The following is a 16,492-nucleotide window of genomic DNA, read 5'->3' on the forward strand; positions in this document are numbered from 1 at the left end:
ACAGCAATCGAGGAAACAGAGGTCAGGAAGGGCATGGTTTAATTTCACCTGGCTACAGAACAGATATTTATCTTTGAAAAGGTTCCTGGTATTAATACGCGAGACATCCTGTGTAACATAATTTCCCGGTAGCTATTTCCTTCCAGAGCAAGTGGAGGTAGCTGGCATCTTGACGACGGTCACAACTGGCAATAGTGAAAGTCGACAGAAGTCGGCTGTTTTATGTAAATATATGGTGAATTGGTTGCTTCTCCCTGAATAAGAAAAAAAGGAGCCCGGTACTGTGATTGCACCGGGCTGGGATAGGATAGGACCTTTGCTAAGCTCAATCGAATATAAGCTACCGATGGTCTCCATCGAAGCCATTATCTAACTAGCTGGCTGAAATAGCAACACGAAGAAGGGCAGCATAGACCACGCAACAAGAAATAACCGGAATCCTGCCAAACGCTGTCGCATCACATCACTCCTCGGCGATACTAAGCATTAACTTCCTGCTTCGCGGGTGCCTGCACCTCAGCATCCTCCTTATTTACTTCCCCTTCGATCCTCCTCATACCAATATCAAGAGGCTGCTTCTTAAATTGCCTCGCAGACAAGTTCATAGCAAACAAAATATCCAGCTCTTCATACGTCCGCCCTATCATCTCCGGGAGGCGGAAAAACGCCCACACAAAGGATAGAACCAGCAGACCGCCGGTTAAGAACCCGCACTTACCCTTCCAGTTCCCAGCCGTGGGGTTCAGAATATATGGCCCGACAACGGTGTTCAAGATCGATGTGATGTTGTAGCAATTTCGCGCGATGCTGATCGTGTGGGAGCGCAGGCGCGTCGTGGAAGTCTCACCCACGATGATGTACGACCCGGGTCCAATGGTGATCTGGTACACAACATACCAAAGCATGTAGATTGCCGATTCGGCGTACCCCTGAGCAGAGCTAGCTGGGGCGAGCGCAACAAAGCCGATGATGAACCACGTACATGCCATTAGGACAATGCCGACTAGAAAGAGAGGGCGGCGACCGAAGCGGCCGTGGACAGGCAGGGCGACGAGATTACATACGAGGTGGATCCCAGCCTGTCCAACGCTCATGCTAAACGAGTCCTCTGTTTTCAAGCCCGCCTGTTGGAAGAAGTATGTGCCGTAACCGCTCACGACGAAGCCGGAGAGCTGCTGGATAGTCCACGCGGCGCAAGCGATCTCCGTGCGCCAGAGGTTGTTGCCCCTGAAACAGTCCAGAAGACCAGTTCCTTCACATTCGGCTTTCTCGAGCTCGTTTGTGTGCGTCGTCAGGGCGACGGCCTGTTTGGCCTCTTGACGCGTTGCCGTTGAGATTCGGAGGACGGACCTTTCGGCCGCGTCAACGCGGCCTTTCCGGACGAGCCACCAGGGGGAATCAGGAGCGAACGCGATGATCGGGATGATTATTACGGGCCAGGCCCATTGTACACCGATGGGGATCCTCCAGGCCCAGTAGTCTCGTTTTTGGGAGGAATAGGACTTGAGAAGGCCGAACGAGACAAACTGGCCTAGGCCCCAGCAGATTACAACCCAGGTTTCCAGGTAGCTGCGCAGCACGACGGGGCAGACTTCAGATGCGTACGCAGGGGCCATCGTTGTGAAAACACCCCATGCAAAGCCTGAAAGAAGCGATCCGGCAAAGAACATCTGGACGCTCTGCGCGAAAAAGGTAATGCATATTGCTGCGCAGAGGTAGACCAGGGTTCCCAGCAGCGTCTTCTTGTGTCCGATGCGCTCCGTTAGGAAGGCGTTGATGTAAACGCCGATTAAATTGCCCAATGGGTTGGACAGCCCAATGGCAGCCTGCCAGCGAGGACTCAGCTGGTAGTCCGCGGTGTCGCCGACTTGGTGCCCGAACTTGTATTGGAAGGCCGGGAAGGCTTGCAGGGAGCCCAGAATAGCGGTATCGTAGCCATCCATGATGATTGTGAGGGAAAAGGCCATCGACCACAGGCACGCCTTGCGGTATCGCTTCAAGGCGTCCCACACAGTCATCGTGTGCTCGCTTTCGGTGGCGATATACGCCTTTTCTGCGACGGTCATTCCATCCTTGCCTGGAGGGTCTTCGATGGCTGAGGATATCATCTCGACATGGTCGGACTGTGAGGGCTTGGTGGCGACCATGGTGGTAAGCACAAAGGAAATGAGTTAGAGGTTCCAACGAGGGACATTAGGTCTGGATGTTGGGATAAGCAGTCTGCTATATACTGATCGTTAATGTTGGGCTAACCCCGATGGTTCACCCTCCTGGCATCACCCCATGGGCAACTGCAGAGTGCCCTCCAGAATTGACCGATGACGCCGCCTGAGACAGGTCCTTCGGTAAAATAGACAAGAAACAGAGTTAAGCCCAAATCCCAAGTGGACGGAGACGGAAAACGGAAAGCTCGGACGCGGAGAAGCAGAACCGCAGTTGAAGCTCGTACGGAGACGGCAACCGGTTCCACTCATGTTTTTCCACCTTTGAACTTGGGTAGTCTGTGGATACAGTCAAACCTCATAGATGTTTTACATTTTAGTGTCGACGACCCCTTATATACTAATTAGCCGGTCAATCATGCTGGGCCGTGAACAGACCTTCTATGTTCGATCGCCTTTCCGCTGACTCCTTCAGCTCCCCTACAAGTCTCCCCAGGCATGACGCGAAGAATGCTGCATACGCCACTGGTGAGCTTCAAACCTGTTGAGGGCGGCGTGAGCCTCCCTGGTTTGCCATTGCTGGTTGATCCGGGCGATTACGAGGGTATCCAAATCGCAGGCAGGGATCTTGCGGATGACCTCGAGCAGGTTACAGGGCAGAAGCCAAAGATCCTGAAGCAAAAGCCAGCTGGACAAGATGATGAGCCCTTGGATGGAGTGATCCTGCTTGGCAGTGTTGAGAGGTCTTCTATACTCCGCAGCCTTATCGACGACGGCTGGCTCGACGTACGCCAAATCGACGGGAAGTGGGAATCGTGTATGACAACTACCTTAAGCTTGCCATGGACGAAGAAGTGTTTTGTTATTGCGGGGAGTGATAAGCGCGGGGCCATCTTTGGCATCTATACACTTTCCGAGCAGATCGGCGTGTCACCGTAAGACAACGTGGTCAATTCTCAGCCCTGCCAATGGAACTGACAATTCATAGATGGCACTGGTGGGCTGATGTCCCCGTCCAACCCCACAGCGAGATCTACGCACTACCCACGACGACATACCAGGGTGAGCCGAGTGTCCGATACCGAGGGCTGTTCATCAACGACGAGGCCCCGGCACTTACGAGCTGGGTGCACGAGAAGATCGGGCCTAAATACAATTTCGACTTCTACAAGAGGGTATTTGCGCTGCTACTCCGTCTGAAGGTAAGTCCAGTCGCTGCCCTTGGCCATGCAGAAAGAATCGTTTTAAACCGCGTCTCTAGGCAAACTTCCTATGGCCCGCAATGTGGTCTGGACATCCGTTTCCGGGCAGCAGTTTCTTCGCCGACGACGCGCGAAACCAGGTGATGGCGAATGCCTATGGCATTGTCTTGTCTACTTCTCATCATGAGCCAATGCAACGATCTACCACCGAGTGGCGTGCAAGAGGGGACGCCGAATGGGCCTGGCTACCCAGCCGCGATAAGATCACAAAGTTCTTCGAGGAAGGGGCGGAGAGGGCAGAGCCATATGAGTCTTTCATCACCTTGGGGATGCGGGGCGAAGGTGACGAGAAGATGAAAGCGGATGATCCGAAGACAGCCCTGGCAGAGGTGCTGAAGACGCAGAGACAGATCATCCAGAAGACATACGGGAGAGAAGACGGCGAGCGACGTACGTTGCTTTCTTGAAATACTGGCCCTCTTTCATGTCTAATCAGCTTTTGAGATATAACAGAACTTATGGCGTTATATAAGGAAGTACTGGAATACTATGAAGCGGGCCTTGCCATCCCAGACGATGTGACGCTGATGTTTCCGGACGATAATTTTGGGAATGTTCGGCGGCTTCCCACAGATGCAGAGCGGAAACGAACAGGTGGACTAGGGGTGAGTGTCGACTGTTTTCTTTTCTTTTCTTTTTTACCCTAGTCATTGACAAATACGATAGCTATACTATCACCTCGAATATGTCGGCCGTCCACGTGGATACAAATGGATCAACACGAACTCCTGTGTTAGTGCACGTCCTGTTGATACTGATAAGTCTCCTCTAAGACTAAGAATTACAGGGCAAGATATACCAGCAATTGCGAAGAGCGTACGACCACGGAATCACCAACATCTGGGTGATCAACGTGGGAGACATAAAGCCGCTTGAGTTTCCGTTCACTTTTGCAATGAGCATGGCGTGGGATATCAACTGTGTCACAGCTTCACGCATCCCTGACTTCTTCAGCCACTTCTCAGCCCAGAGCTTAGGCGCAGGAAATGCGGGCCTGGTTGCTGATTTGCTCCTGCAGCATGATCGTCTCCTCGCGATTCGCAAACATGAGCATCTCGAAGCCGACACTCTTTCGGTCCTCAACTACCGCGAAGCAGAGACTGTTCTCTCACGCTGGAAAACTATAGAAGATGCAGTGACGCAGGCCTTTGCGCGGGTAGACTGCGACTACAAGGCTGCCTTCTTCCAGCTTGTCCTGCATCCGATCAAAGCGTCCCGCATCTACACTGAACTTCGGATCGCACAGGCGAAAAACAAACTCTATGGGCAGCAGCGCAGGACAAGCACTAATGCGTGGGCCAAGCGAGTGCTCCACCTCTTCGATGAGGACTTTGGCCTCTGCCAATTATACCACAACAACCCCTGGATGGGCGATAAATGGAATCACATAATGCGGCAGCCGCACTACGGCTACTCTACGCAAACATGGCATGACCCTAGTCGTGACCTCATCACTGGGCTCTGCTACATACAGCAACAACAAGACTCCAACCCCATTGCTGGTTGGATGGGCGTCGCAGTTGAAGGTCATCCAGGCATTCGGCCGGGCCTTATTAACGAAGAAACCGACCGCATGCAGCCGTCGAAGAATGATCTTGTGCCAGGCTTGACTGTCCCGGTTCTTTCTCCCTATTCCGCAGAAAGTCGATACTTCGAGATATATTCTCGTGGTAGCAAGGCCTTTCAATGGACCGCGACAGGGTCGGAGCCATGGATCCATCTTAGTTCGTGCGCAGGAGATATCTCAGTCAACACGCAGGTAGACCCAAGGATTAAAATCTCAATTGATTGGCCACAAGTTCCTGTTGGGTACGACGGAGTGGTTCATGTCGCCATTCGATCTTCCGAGGGAGACTTCGAACAAGTTCACGTCCCCGTCGTCAAGCGCCCTCTCGCTTTTGATTTTCACGGCTTCGTCGAGGCTGATGGGTACATAGCCATAGAGCCGGGCGAGGTCGGATTGACCTCTAACCAGCTGCAATGTTACGAGCATCATCCGTATCTGGGCCGGACAATGAATGGGGTCATAGGGCTGCGTTCTAAAATGACTGCTCTCTATATATCCGCGGAGCACATTCCATTCCTGACTTACGATATATACACCTTTTCTGAGCATTCTTCCGTAATTCTTGGACTATACTTCACCATGGCCCTTGAAACGAGCTCAGAGGACCCGTTGACCTACGACATCGCGATAGACGGCACTATTACAGGTCCCATTTCTCTACTGCAAGAGCCTGAGTCCCAGGGTAAATTACCTCCTGGGTGGTCTACGGCTGTTATGGACTGTGTTTGGAATCGAAAACACACCATCAAGTGTCTCTCTGCTGGTGCTCATCGCGTCGGCATTAGGCCTCGAAGCGAGGGGCTATTGATAGAGAAACTGATCCTGGACTTGGGTGGCGTTAGGCCGAGCTATCTAGGCCCGCCAGCCACGTCTTTGGTTTAGGCCGTGGTTCCAATGGGTTTAATTGTTCCAGATTTGCTCCCACATATGGTCTCCATGACTGGGTGGATAGGAATAACATCTTCAGATGGGTTGGTGATTTCAGTTACAGTAGGTATCCAACTGCAATAGAGGTCGCACTGGGTAGACATGCTTTCTACGTGTGCAAGGTGCGTCCGTGTAGGGCTAAATACATCCAAGTCCAATGGTCTAGGAAGCATACCGTCTGTATGTTGCCAGTCGGCTGAATTGATGGATGCGGTGGAATACTTACTTAGTACACGCTAGATTGCCTATCATTCCTGTGTATTCAACCGTCCTCTTGTAGCTAGATAATATTCAGATAATATATAACAGTTATAGCTATAATAGTTACTAACCCTAGAATTAGTAGTTTCTCTATAGGAAACTAGAATTCTCTATAATAGAAGTATTATAGCCTTCAACTCCTATACTTCTAACACCGCCTGATCTATCAATATAACAGGGATCGTCCATAATCTTGTTTCCTATCATGTTTAAGTATTGAATGGTTTCTCCGCTTGCAAAAAACAGGATCTTCAGGTACTTCACAGGAGGGGCTTATCTCAGGTGGTGAGGGGTAAGCTGGACCTCTCTCTTTGAACTACTATCCTACCTATTTAGGATGCGAAGTTGGGCATGCATGGTCTTTCTATCTTGCTATCAAAAACTAGCCCGCCACTGCCGCACAACGCTTGGGCCTCGAATACCCCGCAGTTATATTCACATATGTAAATGCAGAGGCCATCTTGGTCGACATAAGTTTAGAGTAGCCTATGTACGGATAATCCGGAAGGTCCCATAGCCTAGCCGTGGAAGTAGAATCCGGGGATTCTCCTCCAGATACGTCAAGATACACCCTCTCGAAAACCTATCTCTCGGCTCCCTGGGCCATAGTCAGCCTTAGCTCTTCACTCTTCACATGCTCTTCGACTATCGCCCGAAAGGCTCCGTTTGGTCTTGCCATAAGCTCAAGCGGCGCACCAAACTCAGCAACTCGTCCCTCCTCCAGAACTAAGATCCGATCAAACTCTACAACGGCCTGTAGGCGATGAGCAATTGCAATTATAGTAGTCCCATGGAATGCCGTCTTCAAAGACCTTTGTATGAGCCGGTCGGTCTCTGTATCCACAGAGGAAGTGATCTCATCCAGGATCACGACCTTCGGCCGCGCCACAATTGCCCGAGCCAAACAAAGTAACTGCCTTTGCCCTTGGGAGATATTTAACCCCCCAGCCGCAATGGTAGTCTGTAGTATAGCGGAGGCCTGCTTCATCGATAGCTCAGCTGTATAATTGTCCTCACGGATAGCGTCCGTAGACCGCAGGTTTCCGCCCGCCACATCACAAGCATCGAAATGCCGAAACCAGTGTATCTTTCTAAGGGCATCAATGATATCCAGGTCATCTTTTTCACAGAACGGATCCAGGTTGCTGCCAATAGTCCCTGAAAACAGAACGGGCGTCTGGGGGATAAGCGACACCCTCCGACGATACTGCCGCAACTGAACTTGACGGATATCCACGCCGTCTATCCTAATCATCCCATTTTGAACGTCAAGGAACCTGGCCAGAGCCAAACCAAGAGATGATTTGCCCGCCCCCGTCCGCCCAACTATCCCTAATCGCTGCCCTGGCGATACACAGAATGTCACCCCACGTAGAACGGGTTGTAGCTCAGGCGCATGGGTGGCTGTCAGGTCCAAGACTTCTATACAACCTTGCGGTGACCATTCAGCATCCTGTTCATCAGCATAGCCGTCCTCCGTATGAACCATGCAGTACTCGAACATTCGATCCAGGCTATCCATGTCCATCTCCAGAGTAACATATGATTTAACCGCAGCGGTAAGGCAATCGGCTAGCTTGATAGCGACGCTGGCCGTGAAACCGACCGCCGCAACATCAACACCCATGTCGCCTGTAAAAACAATCATGGCAACAGTGAATGAAGTGAAAATTGCCGCTATCACTCCCATGCGAAAACCAATCCACTGGTTGAGAAGCCATCGATGCCATGAAGCGCGGGATAGTACATCAATCCGGTCAAATGCCAGTTTGAGGTAGTCCTCATCCCTTGCGTATGCTCTAATTGTGCTCAGCCCTGTGATACATGACGTAAAGTGGTCCAGTATGGGGCCTAGAGAAATACTCTCGATCCGTTTAATCTCTCGGATGGCAGTCAAGTAGTCGGCAGCAGGCCGTAAAATGGACAGGAGGGTTCCCAATGCAACACAGATATCAACAGGGCTAGCTATTGCTCCTGACAGAACACATGTCGCAATGTTAACCGCATGGACTATGACGAGATTAAGGTGCTGGCCGATTCTCTCGTCCACGGTGGAGCTGTCAGCAGACAGTCTCCCTATTAGGCTCCCAGCCGGTGTGGCAAGGAGCCATCGCAAATCTGCACGCAAGATGCCGCGGAGTAGGCGTCGGAAAAGCTTCTTGGAGCCGCGAAATGGCAAAGCCAGGACTAGGTAGCTATTCAGGCTCTTCACTAAAACGCCGCAGATAGAGAGGACCAAATAAAGGGGAAGATAGGCTGCCGTGTTGGCCGGTTTGGATTGGTTTTGTTGATGGGTTGTCAAAGACATCGTAACATGTGTCTAGTACATTAGTCTGGGCAGATATTCAAGGGTTTGGCTCAAAAGCTTACTTTCCCAAGCGTCACCGCTATAGCCACCACAAAAAATAACCCTATCAGAAGCCATCCAAGCGGACAGTCACATAGCCCCATGAACTGTGTGATGGCCTCTAGGTCTGGACGTCCATGGTATGTATATATTTCTTCTGCTACTGGACTTTTCTGATAGGCACCGGTAGATTCATCTGCAAGAAAGTCCTGGTGCCGTTGACACGCCTCCTCAAAACTCCTGTCCAAGGGGCAATTGAACCCATTTGGCCGCAGATTCGTGACGGCGTATCTAGATTCCATTCTCTGTCGGTCTAGCCGTACTAGACAGTGCGTCCCACGGAAAGCAAAGTTAACACGGTCCACAGCAAGTATACATGTTCTCCCGGCCGCGAGTCTCCCGTTCAACGCAAACTCCACCAGGTGGCCAGCGGTCCTCCGATCTACCGAGCTCAATACCCCATCTAGGAGTAGAATCGGTGAATTCGAATATAGAGCACGCGCGAGAGCCAGCCGCGCCTTCTGACCCCCGCTGAGGTTGGTGCCATTTTGGTAGAGCACAGTGAGATCCCCGTCGTGCAGACTCTGCAGATCGATGTCTAACGCACAGGCGACGATGACTTCCACATACCGGCTGGGATTGTATGGAAGCCCAAATAGGATATTATCTCGAAATGTGCAGCTTTCTACCCAAGGGTTCTGCGGTACGTATGCAACCGGACAAAGGCCCTTTGTGTAAGGGCTCCGCACCGTGCCTTTCAGGATGTCATTTTGTCCCAAGATCGTTGTCAAAAGCAGACTTTTGCCAGATCCCGTAGGTCCATGCACAACAGTCTGCTTCCCGGCCGAGAAATTCATGTTCATGTCTTTCAGATGGAAACCGTCGTTGACGCCGGCCCATGTGATGGTAGCATTTCTCATATCGATCTGCGCTCCGCGAACGACGCTGTTTTGCTTGCGTGGACGATGGAGGTACTCCTGGACCTTGCTCGTGGACAGTCTCACCGTTGCCACTTCAGTTAATATATGTGGGATCCTCTCGAACGAATGTTGTAACCGGTCCAGAAGCGCTAAGCAGGTGAAGAGAGCAGATGGGGATAAATGTCCGAAAAGAAGCACATGGGTTCCGAGCATTACAGCGGAGAGCAGGATTGGTTCAGCTGCACAAATGGATTCCACGATGGTCTTCCATTGAATCACCTTGGACTGATGCCAAATCTCTGCGTCCCTCAGAATATTGATTCGTTTCTCCCATTTGTCTTCCACGGCAAGAAGTTTCACCTCTCTGATACAGTTTAGCAGCTCTGTGATCTGGCCCGTTTTTTTATCGCGAGCTGCTGCAAGTCCACAATTGGCGGACGATAATCTATTCCCTGCGAGTATTCCTAGCAACGAAGTTAATGAGAGGGTAGTGAGGCCAGCACAGACGCTTTTCCATTTCAGCAGGTGGGTTAAAAGAATGACTGTTAATCCGATGTGGAGGGGTGTCTCCCATAACTGATAACAATTTCCCATGAACTCGGCTATTTTCTTTGCGTCGGTGACCACAAGACTGATCGCACTGTGATCAGGCCTCTCTTCCCCCTTTGGGAAAGATCCCATCTCGCCCTTGACGGTGTTGTCAAATAAAACCGCCATTAATTGGGAATATGTTCGAGTTTGAAGCACATTCAGTTGTAGCCACGACTTCCACATCACCAATGAATTTGTTACCGTGATAGACACCCCTAAAAGAACAATCCAGACCGCAGGCCCGATGAGTGTAACCTGATCCTTTGAACCAACTTCCAATACTTTTAGTAGGTTGAGGACAACGATTTGAGGCCCGAGTGCGGCTAAAGTAGATATGCCAGAGATGGCGAGTTGCCACAGAAGTGCATTTGCATGTGAGCGCAATAGTGTGGCAGCCAAGCTTGGGCTTTGGTGAATAGCTTCAATCTTGACAAAGGATTTTTGCAGGTTTTGTGCCTGTGTAAGTTCGTCCAGCTCCGGGATGTCTCTGAGGTGGATGGTGGAGCTGCACTTTATCCGCTGGATAAGCCCCCCTACCCAGGAGTACGACATTCGACTAACGAAGGAAGTAGAATACTGACGGTCGACTATGACGCCGTTGCGTAAGGTATCGGCTTTCCTTGGATAGAGCAGATAACACACTCCGGCCACGCAGGTTGATACAATTTGAGCAACAAGACATTGTTCAGCCAAAACTTCCCTATCTGCCATCCACATACAGTGTAGGCGAAATCCACAAATCAACGCGTAGGTAAGACAACCGAGAGCGGCACCAAGACCCTTATAGTATCTCTCAGTTGTGTCGTGTTTAAGAAGAATTGTAACGGCCTGGTAAACGAGCACGGCCTACACGGCAGACTACAGTCAGTGTCTTGCGCAGTAGCCCACACGGCAAAAGGGCCGTTCATATATGAATATACTTAAAGAACTTACTCCTTCTACAAGTCTTGCTTGTGGACGATCAGACTTTCCAATGCTCATCGGCACTATCGACAATATCCCAGCGAATATAGCGAAAGCTGGGGCAGAAGCTTGGAACCATTGGCCGGTTGCATTTTCAGACGCCACGCCCTTTACGGTATCATTGGTGGCCTCCTTGTATCCGACAGGAAAGCTGGCCTTGTCGCTTCTTTGTGCCCAATTGATACAGTTGCCAGTGGAAAAGGTCACTAGAAAGCCCAGAAACCCCAATCCTGCGATTCCAACGTACCATATAGGCTCGTGGATACCATCCATCGTCCAGTGATGGTTATCGCGTTCTCGGCGGTGGGGACAGTAACTTGCAAATATGAGCCAGAAACCACTTCCTCGGGCTGGCATCCACAGATATTACATTATCCTCCTACTTGATCACACATCATAACACTCCCAGCACATCTTTTCCTATTGTGTGGGGCGTTATGCAAGGGAGTGATATGATATTGCTGGGCATTTGTCGGTGAGGGAATGCGTGTCTCTCGTTGTAGTCCCACCAAAAACGCACAGGATGGAGATGATCGAGATGAAATCAGGATCTGTGTACTCCATAGTAGACAAGGATACATAGTAATGAGCAAAAGACGATTAGCTGGAGGTACGACTACCGTGACTGTGCACTGAGTTTAGTGTTCTTGATCGGTTCAACACGATCTAGCCTCTATAATACAATAAGTCACTAACACCTCGTCACAGGACAGAGCTTTTTCTCTGGGCGTGATCATGCACATTTTACTACCGGCGTGGGGGGTCATTTTGTACCTTGCCATCTTGAGTCTTTTCTTACATTGGGAAAGGTCTGCCTTGGCCTTGGGGTTATTGGGCTGTAGATGCAAGTGCATGCCTCGTTGCTCCATAATCAAATTTAATGCGGCCTTTATACTATCGCGCTGCCTAGCTTATTCCCACGCTTGCCTTCGCTGAGAGGCTCGGTCTTCTGTGTTAGCCATCAAAATACTATGATAAATACGCAACATCCAGTACCACGCGGATATTCGAACATGGTCAGCAATCCAATGCGCGATAGTTTGTTGGTGCCGGTGGAGTTCGTGTCATTTCGATTATACGAGAGCCCTAGAAGGCTGTCAACCGATACCGAACAGGTGACGGAGACGAGGTTCGATCAATACAACCACATGTACTCACCCCCGTGTCCAATCTAAATTAGACTGATACTACTAAATTAAGTTATAGGGTTACTTACTTACCATAGTATAGTAGATCTGGTGGTAGGCTGGCCCTCCACCAACTGAGCTGGGCTTCAAGTGATTTAACAAGAACCTGGACTTTGTCATCACTTATTGAGAGAGTGTGGTCCGAGTCACCATACTAAAACTCATCATACACTTCATTGAATATTCAGAGGAGTCGAACGTAGTATATAAGCATTTTGTCCGACTCTACCTCGCTGTCCTGTTGTAATGACAAAGCGCATTCCTCCATATAGGTTGTGAATGTAAGCGGATGTTGTTTACGGCACATCAGTGCGCATCTGTCAACCGTCAGTGGCAGAATAGAATGTTTCGCCATTCGGCTTACAGGGTGTATTGGACGTACGCCCCGACAAGGATCCGCTTGGCCTCATGGCTTCCTGCTTGATGTGAGGCCTCGACAGGAATAGACTAGGAATTGGGGATCATGTCGTGCTCAGCTGTCCCTCGCGGGGGCTTCATGGTGATTCCAAGTTTCACTGCCATGGTGACACACAATGAGGCCAGTCAGTATGCATGATACTGTCTTGATTCGGATCCATTGAAATGGTACCTACGCGATTAGGAAATTGACTACATCTTCAGGCACACATACCACGTCAGATACACGAGGAGACCCTGGATGAAGTCGAAGCTCCGCTCGTCCCGCACAAAGAACCTCTCCCCCAAGCCCTTCAGAAAGACGCTTTCCAACTCACTCTGTCTGGGTCGGTTCCGGAACGACGCCACAACAAGCATCGCCTGGAAGAGCATCGGCCGCTCCCGCTGTAGCTGATCTGGATGCATCCATGCAGCAACGATAACGGAGGGGAAGTGCTCTTGAAACATCTTGCGATATATGTTGCAGAGAGACTTTGCTTCTGCGGGGCTAACCACCCCCCCCCCCCCGGAGGACGCCGTCCTGGACAGAATAGACGGTATTATGCACCGACCTTAGTGATTCAGCCCCGGAATGCTGCGGACGTTCATCAGACACCCGATCGACCAAATCACTCATCATTTCCTCCAAATGAAGCATTCTTGTGTGCACTAGGATGTGGTCAGTTGGGCCGCACCAAGGATTATTAATATTCACTGTGGAAAATACATCGGCTTTGACGCTTTCGAGGGCGCACTGCCTCTGGAATAGCACAGGCCGTCCCATTCTGATGGCAGCTCAGCAGAGGATCAGCTTGGGATGGTTGAGTAACGCTGAGGAGGTGTAACACACCGAGAACAGACACCAGAATATCGTGGAGTGGCTTCCAAACTACCCTGAGAACCCCAAGGACTATAGCCAGGCTTTGCGATGGAGTGTAACCGCATTAATTGAAATCAAAACACTGGGGGTTGCGTTGGCATCATCTGCTTATTCAGGCGCAATTGGTTCGATTCTCGCCGAATTCAAATGCAGCCAGGAAGTCGCCATTCTGGGCTTGTCGCTGATGGTCCTAGGATATGCGGTTGGTATGGTTTCATCCGGTGCATTTTATCATATCGTTACAGAGACTGACAATTATATGCGGCGTTGGCAGCACAGCACCTCGAGACAACAAAGCAGCCCGTGAGGTCATTAACCTGCGATCCATCGGTGGTGAGCTAGACTACAACGTATAAGGTACAAAACCACAGAAAATAGGACAGGGCTGTCCTTGGGGAACGGGTCCTGCTGTTCCATGCAGTATGTGTAGTCATTTGGTTGTTGGAAATCGTTAGATTATCAGAAATAGAGATAGAGTGGACGGTTATATATATTGTCAGCATATAATGCAATTAGAAACACGGTCAGATAACCACTAGTGGCCTTTTTAGTCGAATGGTAATTTTTACCATTTCGATATATATAACTAACTTTCTTATAGAATATATTATAGGTACTACTATATAGGCCTAGTTACATAATAAATTATTACCTATAACTACTTACAATCCAGGTAAGCCTTCTACTAAAATTACTATTATACAATACAAAGCTTCATCTTATCATATAATTAATATAGAGCCAATATTAGGCTATTCCTTTTATAAATAAATAGACCTGTGCCAAGCCGCCTTTCATCTCCCGGCGCGCATTAATATATATACGAAAGTTGATCGCTGCGCACAGCGGAGGCCTGATTGACAAAACGCATTCCACCGAAGGCGAGGCAAAAAAGAAGGTCGGCCAGGGTCCGGGTGGAGGCTCAATTTCCCGCACTATGGTTTGGGCAGAGGCTCATCTTTGCTATCTTCATACTGATCATAAAGCATGACAACAAGGCGTGGAAAAATGATTCGAAATTTCCGTTTATAATAGGCTCTTTCAATGCTGCATGGCCGCCGAAAACTTGGCCCACATCGAACATCTCTCCAGCTGTTCCCGGGGAACATCCTCCATCTCGGATGAGTTCGTCTGCAACTTCAATCGCTGGGGCGTCCCAGACCCCCAAGGATCCCAAATAGGCGCCCGCGGCAGGCGGAGAGTGTTCGGATTCAGTTCCTGGATGAAACTGAGGTAGTAATTCATCGTGACCGGAATGATATTCGCATTAATGGTGGCAAATGAATACTCGTTCTCGTTGGTCTGTCCTAGCCCGAAAATAGAAGGTATCTCGAAGACGTGCGGTACACCCATGCCATTCGCGGCCTCGGCTGGACCGCGGACGTTGAATCGGTAGTTCCAGACTTGTTCTGGGGAAAAGTGTTTCGACATAGCCGCTGCCATCAAGTTCCCCGGGCAGATAAATGTTGATTCGCCATAGGCTCTGGATGCGGAGGGGAAGTATGCTTTATGCTTGTTAAGGGGGTCGAGCTTCGGGTATGCCTCCTTGATCTCGCTGAGATGGTTCTCGTCCAGGCCCGGATAATTATTCTTTATGAACTGAGCCACTTCGGCAGAGTTAGCGGCGTTATAGCCAAAGGGTGTGCCTTCGTTGGTGTCGTCTGTCACGATGAGGGGCACGTGAATCATCTTATCTTGTTCGAAGAGGCTGGATAGACGGTCAGGGACGAGGGCGCCGTCTACCACTGGGAGGAAGTACCACAGTGGAAGGGGAGAGTCGCTCCCGCCGGGAAAGGGCCTCTTAACGTTATACTTCTGGATCGTGGCGATATCGGTGGAGCGTAGACAGGACAGGGCATCCGCGGATGCATTACAGCCGGTATCGTTGACAAAGAGCTCGTATTGGAATGCCATCTCTGGCACTGTCCGTTGAGTCGGCCAGAAAGGAGACTCGGCCACCGCACCCACAAACAGGTTCGAGTCATGGCCGCCATACGCGGTAAGATGGTGAGCGACGGAGCCAGCTCCAGCTGAATCGCCGTGGAGGACCACATGTTCAGGGTTCCCTCCAAACTTGTGGATGTACTTCTGCACCCAGCTGAGGACTTTGCGCTGGTCGAGCAGACCAGCATTGAGGTCGCCGTTCTGACGGATTTCTTCGCTGGCCAGGAATCCCAAGACGCCGACGCGATAGTTGAAGTTGACGAAGACAATATTGTGCCCTGATTTCTCCACAACCTTGGTGCCGTTATAGTTGGAATTTGTGTTATCGGCGTACCCACCCCCTTGAATGAACAACCACACAGGGAGGTTGGATTCCATGGAAGCGTTGGTTGGCTTCCAGACATTAACAAACAGACAGTCCTCTGCGAGATTGTCGCGAACAGATTGCCCGACACCAACACAGATAGACCCGAACTATTCGACACAATTAGTCAATATCGCCGCAGATGAGAATCAATATTACCTCTGTCGCGCTCTGCACCTCGCTGTAGTGCTCCGGATCCTGGGGTGCACGGAACCGCAAGTCGCCCAACGGCGGCCTCGCAAACCGCATTCCTAGGTATTGATCCACGCCGTTGTCCAGCGACACTCCCTTATACTTGGCGTAGTCCAGGCCGATAGTCGGGGGTTGTGACGGGGTGGTTGCTGGCAAGGAAGGCGTGCGGGATGACAGGTCCATAAAGAGGGCGGTCATCATGACCAACGTCGCGACTATTAAAAGGAGATAGCTTGGAAAGTCAGCACTTTCTCCTAAATATACCCAGATCAGGTATAGGCAGTGGACGCTAGGACATTTCGGCTTGGTTCATTCGTGGTGTCCGGATATACAGATGGGAGGCAGAGTCGCCGCTGGATCCGCTAAACTCACATGGGCGTCAATCTGATCTCCCTCCCGCGCTCGATCTTCTCTCCCGCTAGCAGCTGGTCCCCGTCATCGCCAAGACCAGCCTCATGGCAGCGGGTCTCCTTCGCTTTCCGACGGAGACAGGAGGGCAGGAGCATCATGGCGGACGGTTGTCTCCATC

At 50.6% G+C, this 16,492-nt stretch overlaps 4 protein-coding genes across 4 annotated transcripts; 1 reads left to right on the top strand and 3 right to left on the bottom strand.

Annotated features, from left to right (window-relative positions):
* Positions 1–91: 91 nt before the first annotated feature.
* On the bottom strand, positions 92–2,482 carry ASPVEDRAFT_63458 (uncharacterized protein; the record flags this gene model as incomplete). The annotated part of the gene is made up of 2 exons (XM_040815679.1): positions 577–2,482; positions 92–215 (listed from the first exon to the last, which is right to left on the bottom strand). The coding sequence occupies exons 1-2, from the start codon at positions 2,145–2,147 to the stop codon at positions 92–94; spliced, it is 1,695 nt and encodes a 564-aa protein (XP_040669667.1). The 5' UTR covers positions 2,148–2,482.
* A 190-nt stretch (positions 2,483–2,672) lies between these two features.
* On the top strand, positions 2,673–6,220 carry ASPVEDRAFT_63459 (uncharacterized protein; the record flags this gene model as incomplete). The annotated part of the gene is made up of 6 exons (XM_040815680.1): positions 2,673–3,097; positions 3,151–3,364; positions 3,424–3,814; positions 3,878–4,029; positions 4,091–4,156; positions 4,212–6,220. 6 exons carry the CDS (start codon positions 2,673–2,675, stop codon positions 5,871–5,873), a joined length of 2,910 nt encoding a protein of 969 aa, XP_040669668.1. The 3' UTR covers positions 5,874–6,220.
* A 542-nt stretch (positions 6,221–6,762) lies between these two features.
* ASPVEDRAFT_136002 (uncharacterized protein) lies at positions 6,763–10,748 on the bottom strand (the record flags this gene model as incomplete). The annotated part of the gene is made up of 2 exons (XM_040807255.1): positions 6,763–8,499; positions 8,550–10,748. The coding sequence occupies 2 exons, from the start codon at positions 10,746–10,748 to the stop codon at positions 6,763–6,765; spliced, it is 3,936 nt and encodes a 1,311-aa protein (XP_040669669.1).
* A 3,756-nt stretch (positions 10,749–14,504) lies between these two features.
* ASPVEDRAFT_30395 (uncharacterized protein) lies at positions 14,505–16,161 on the bottom strand (the record flags this gene model as incomplete). The annotated part of the gene is made up of 2 exons (XM_040810355.1): positions 14,505–15,881; positions 15,931–16,161. The coding sequence occupies 2 exons, from the start codon at positions 16,159–16,161 to the stop codon at positions 14,505–14,507; spliced, it is 1,608 nt and encodes a 535-aa protein (XP_040669670.1).
* Between the last annotated feature and the right edge of the window lie 331 nt (positions 16,162–16,492).

This window comes from Aspergillus versicolor (genome assembly GCF_001890125.1).
Source record: "Aspergillus versicolor CBS 583.65 unplaced genomic scaffold ASPVEscaffold_7, whole genome shotgun sequence".
Classification (NCBI taxonomy): domain Eukaryota; kingdom Fungi; phylum Ascomycota; class Eurotiomycetes; order Eurotiales; family Aspergillaceae; genus Aspergillus; species Aspergillus versicolor.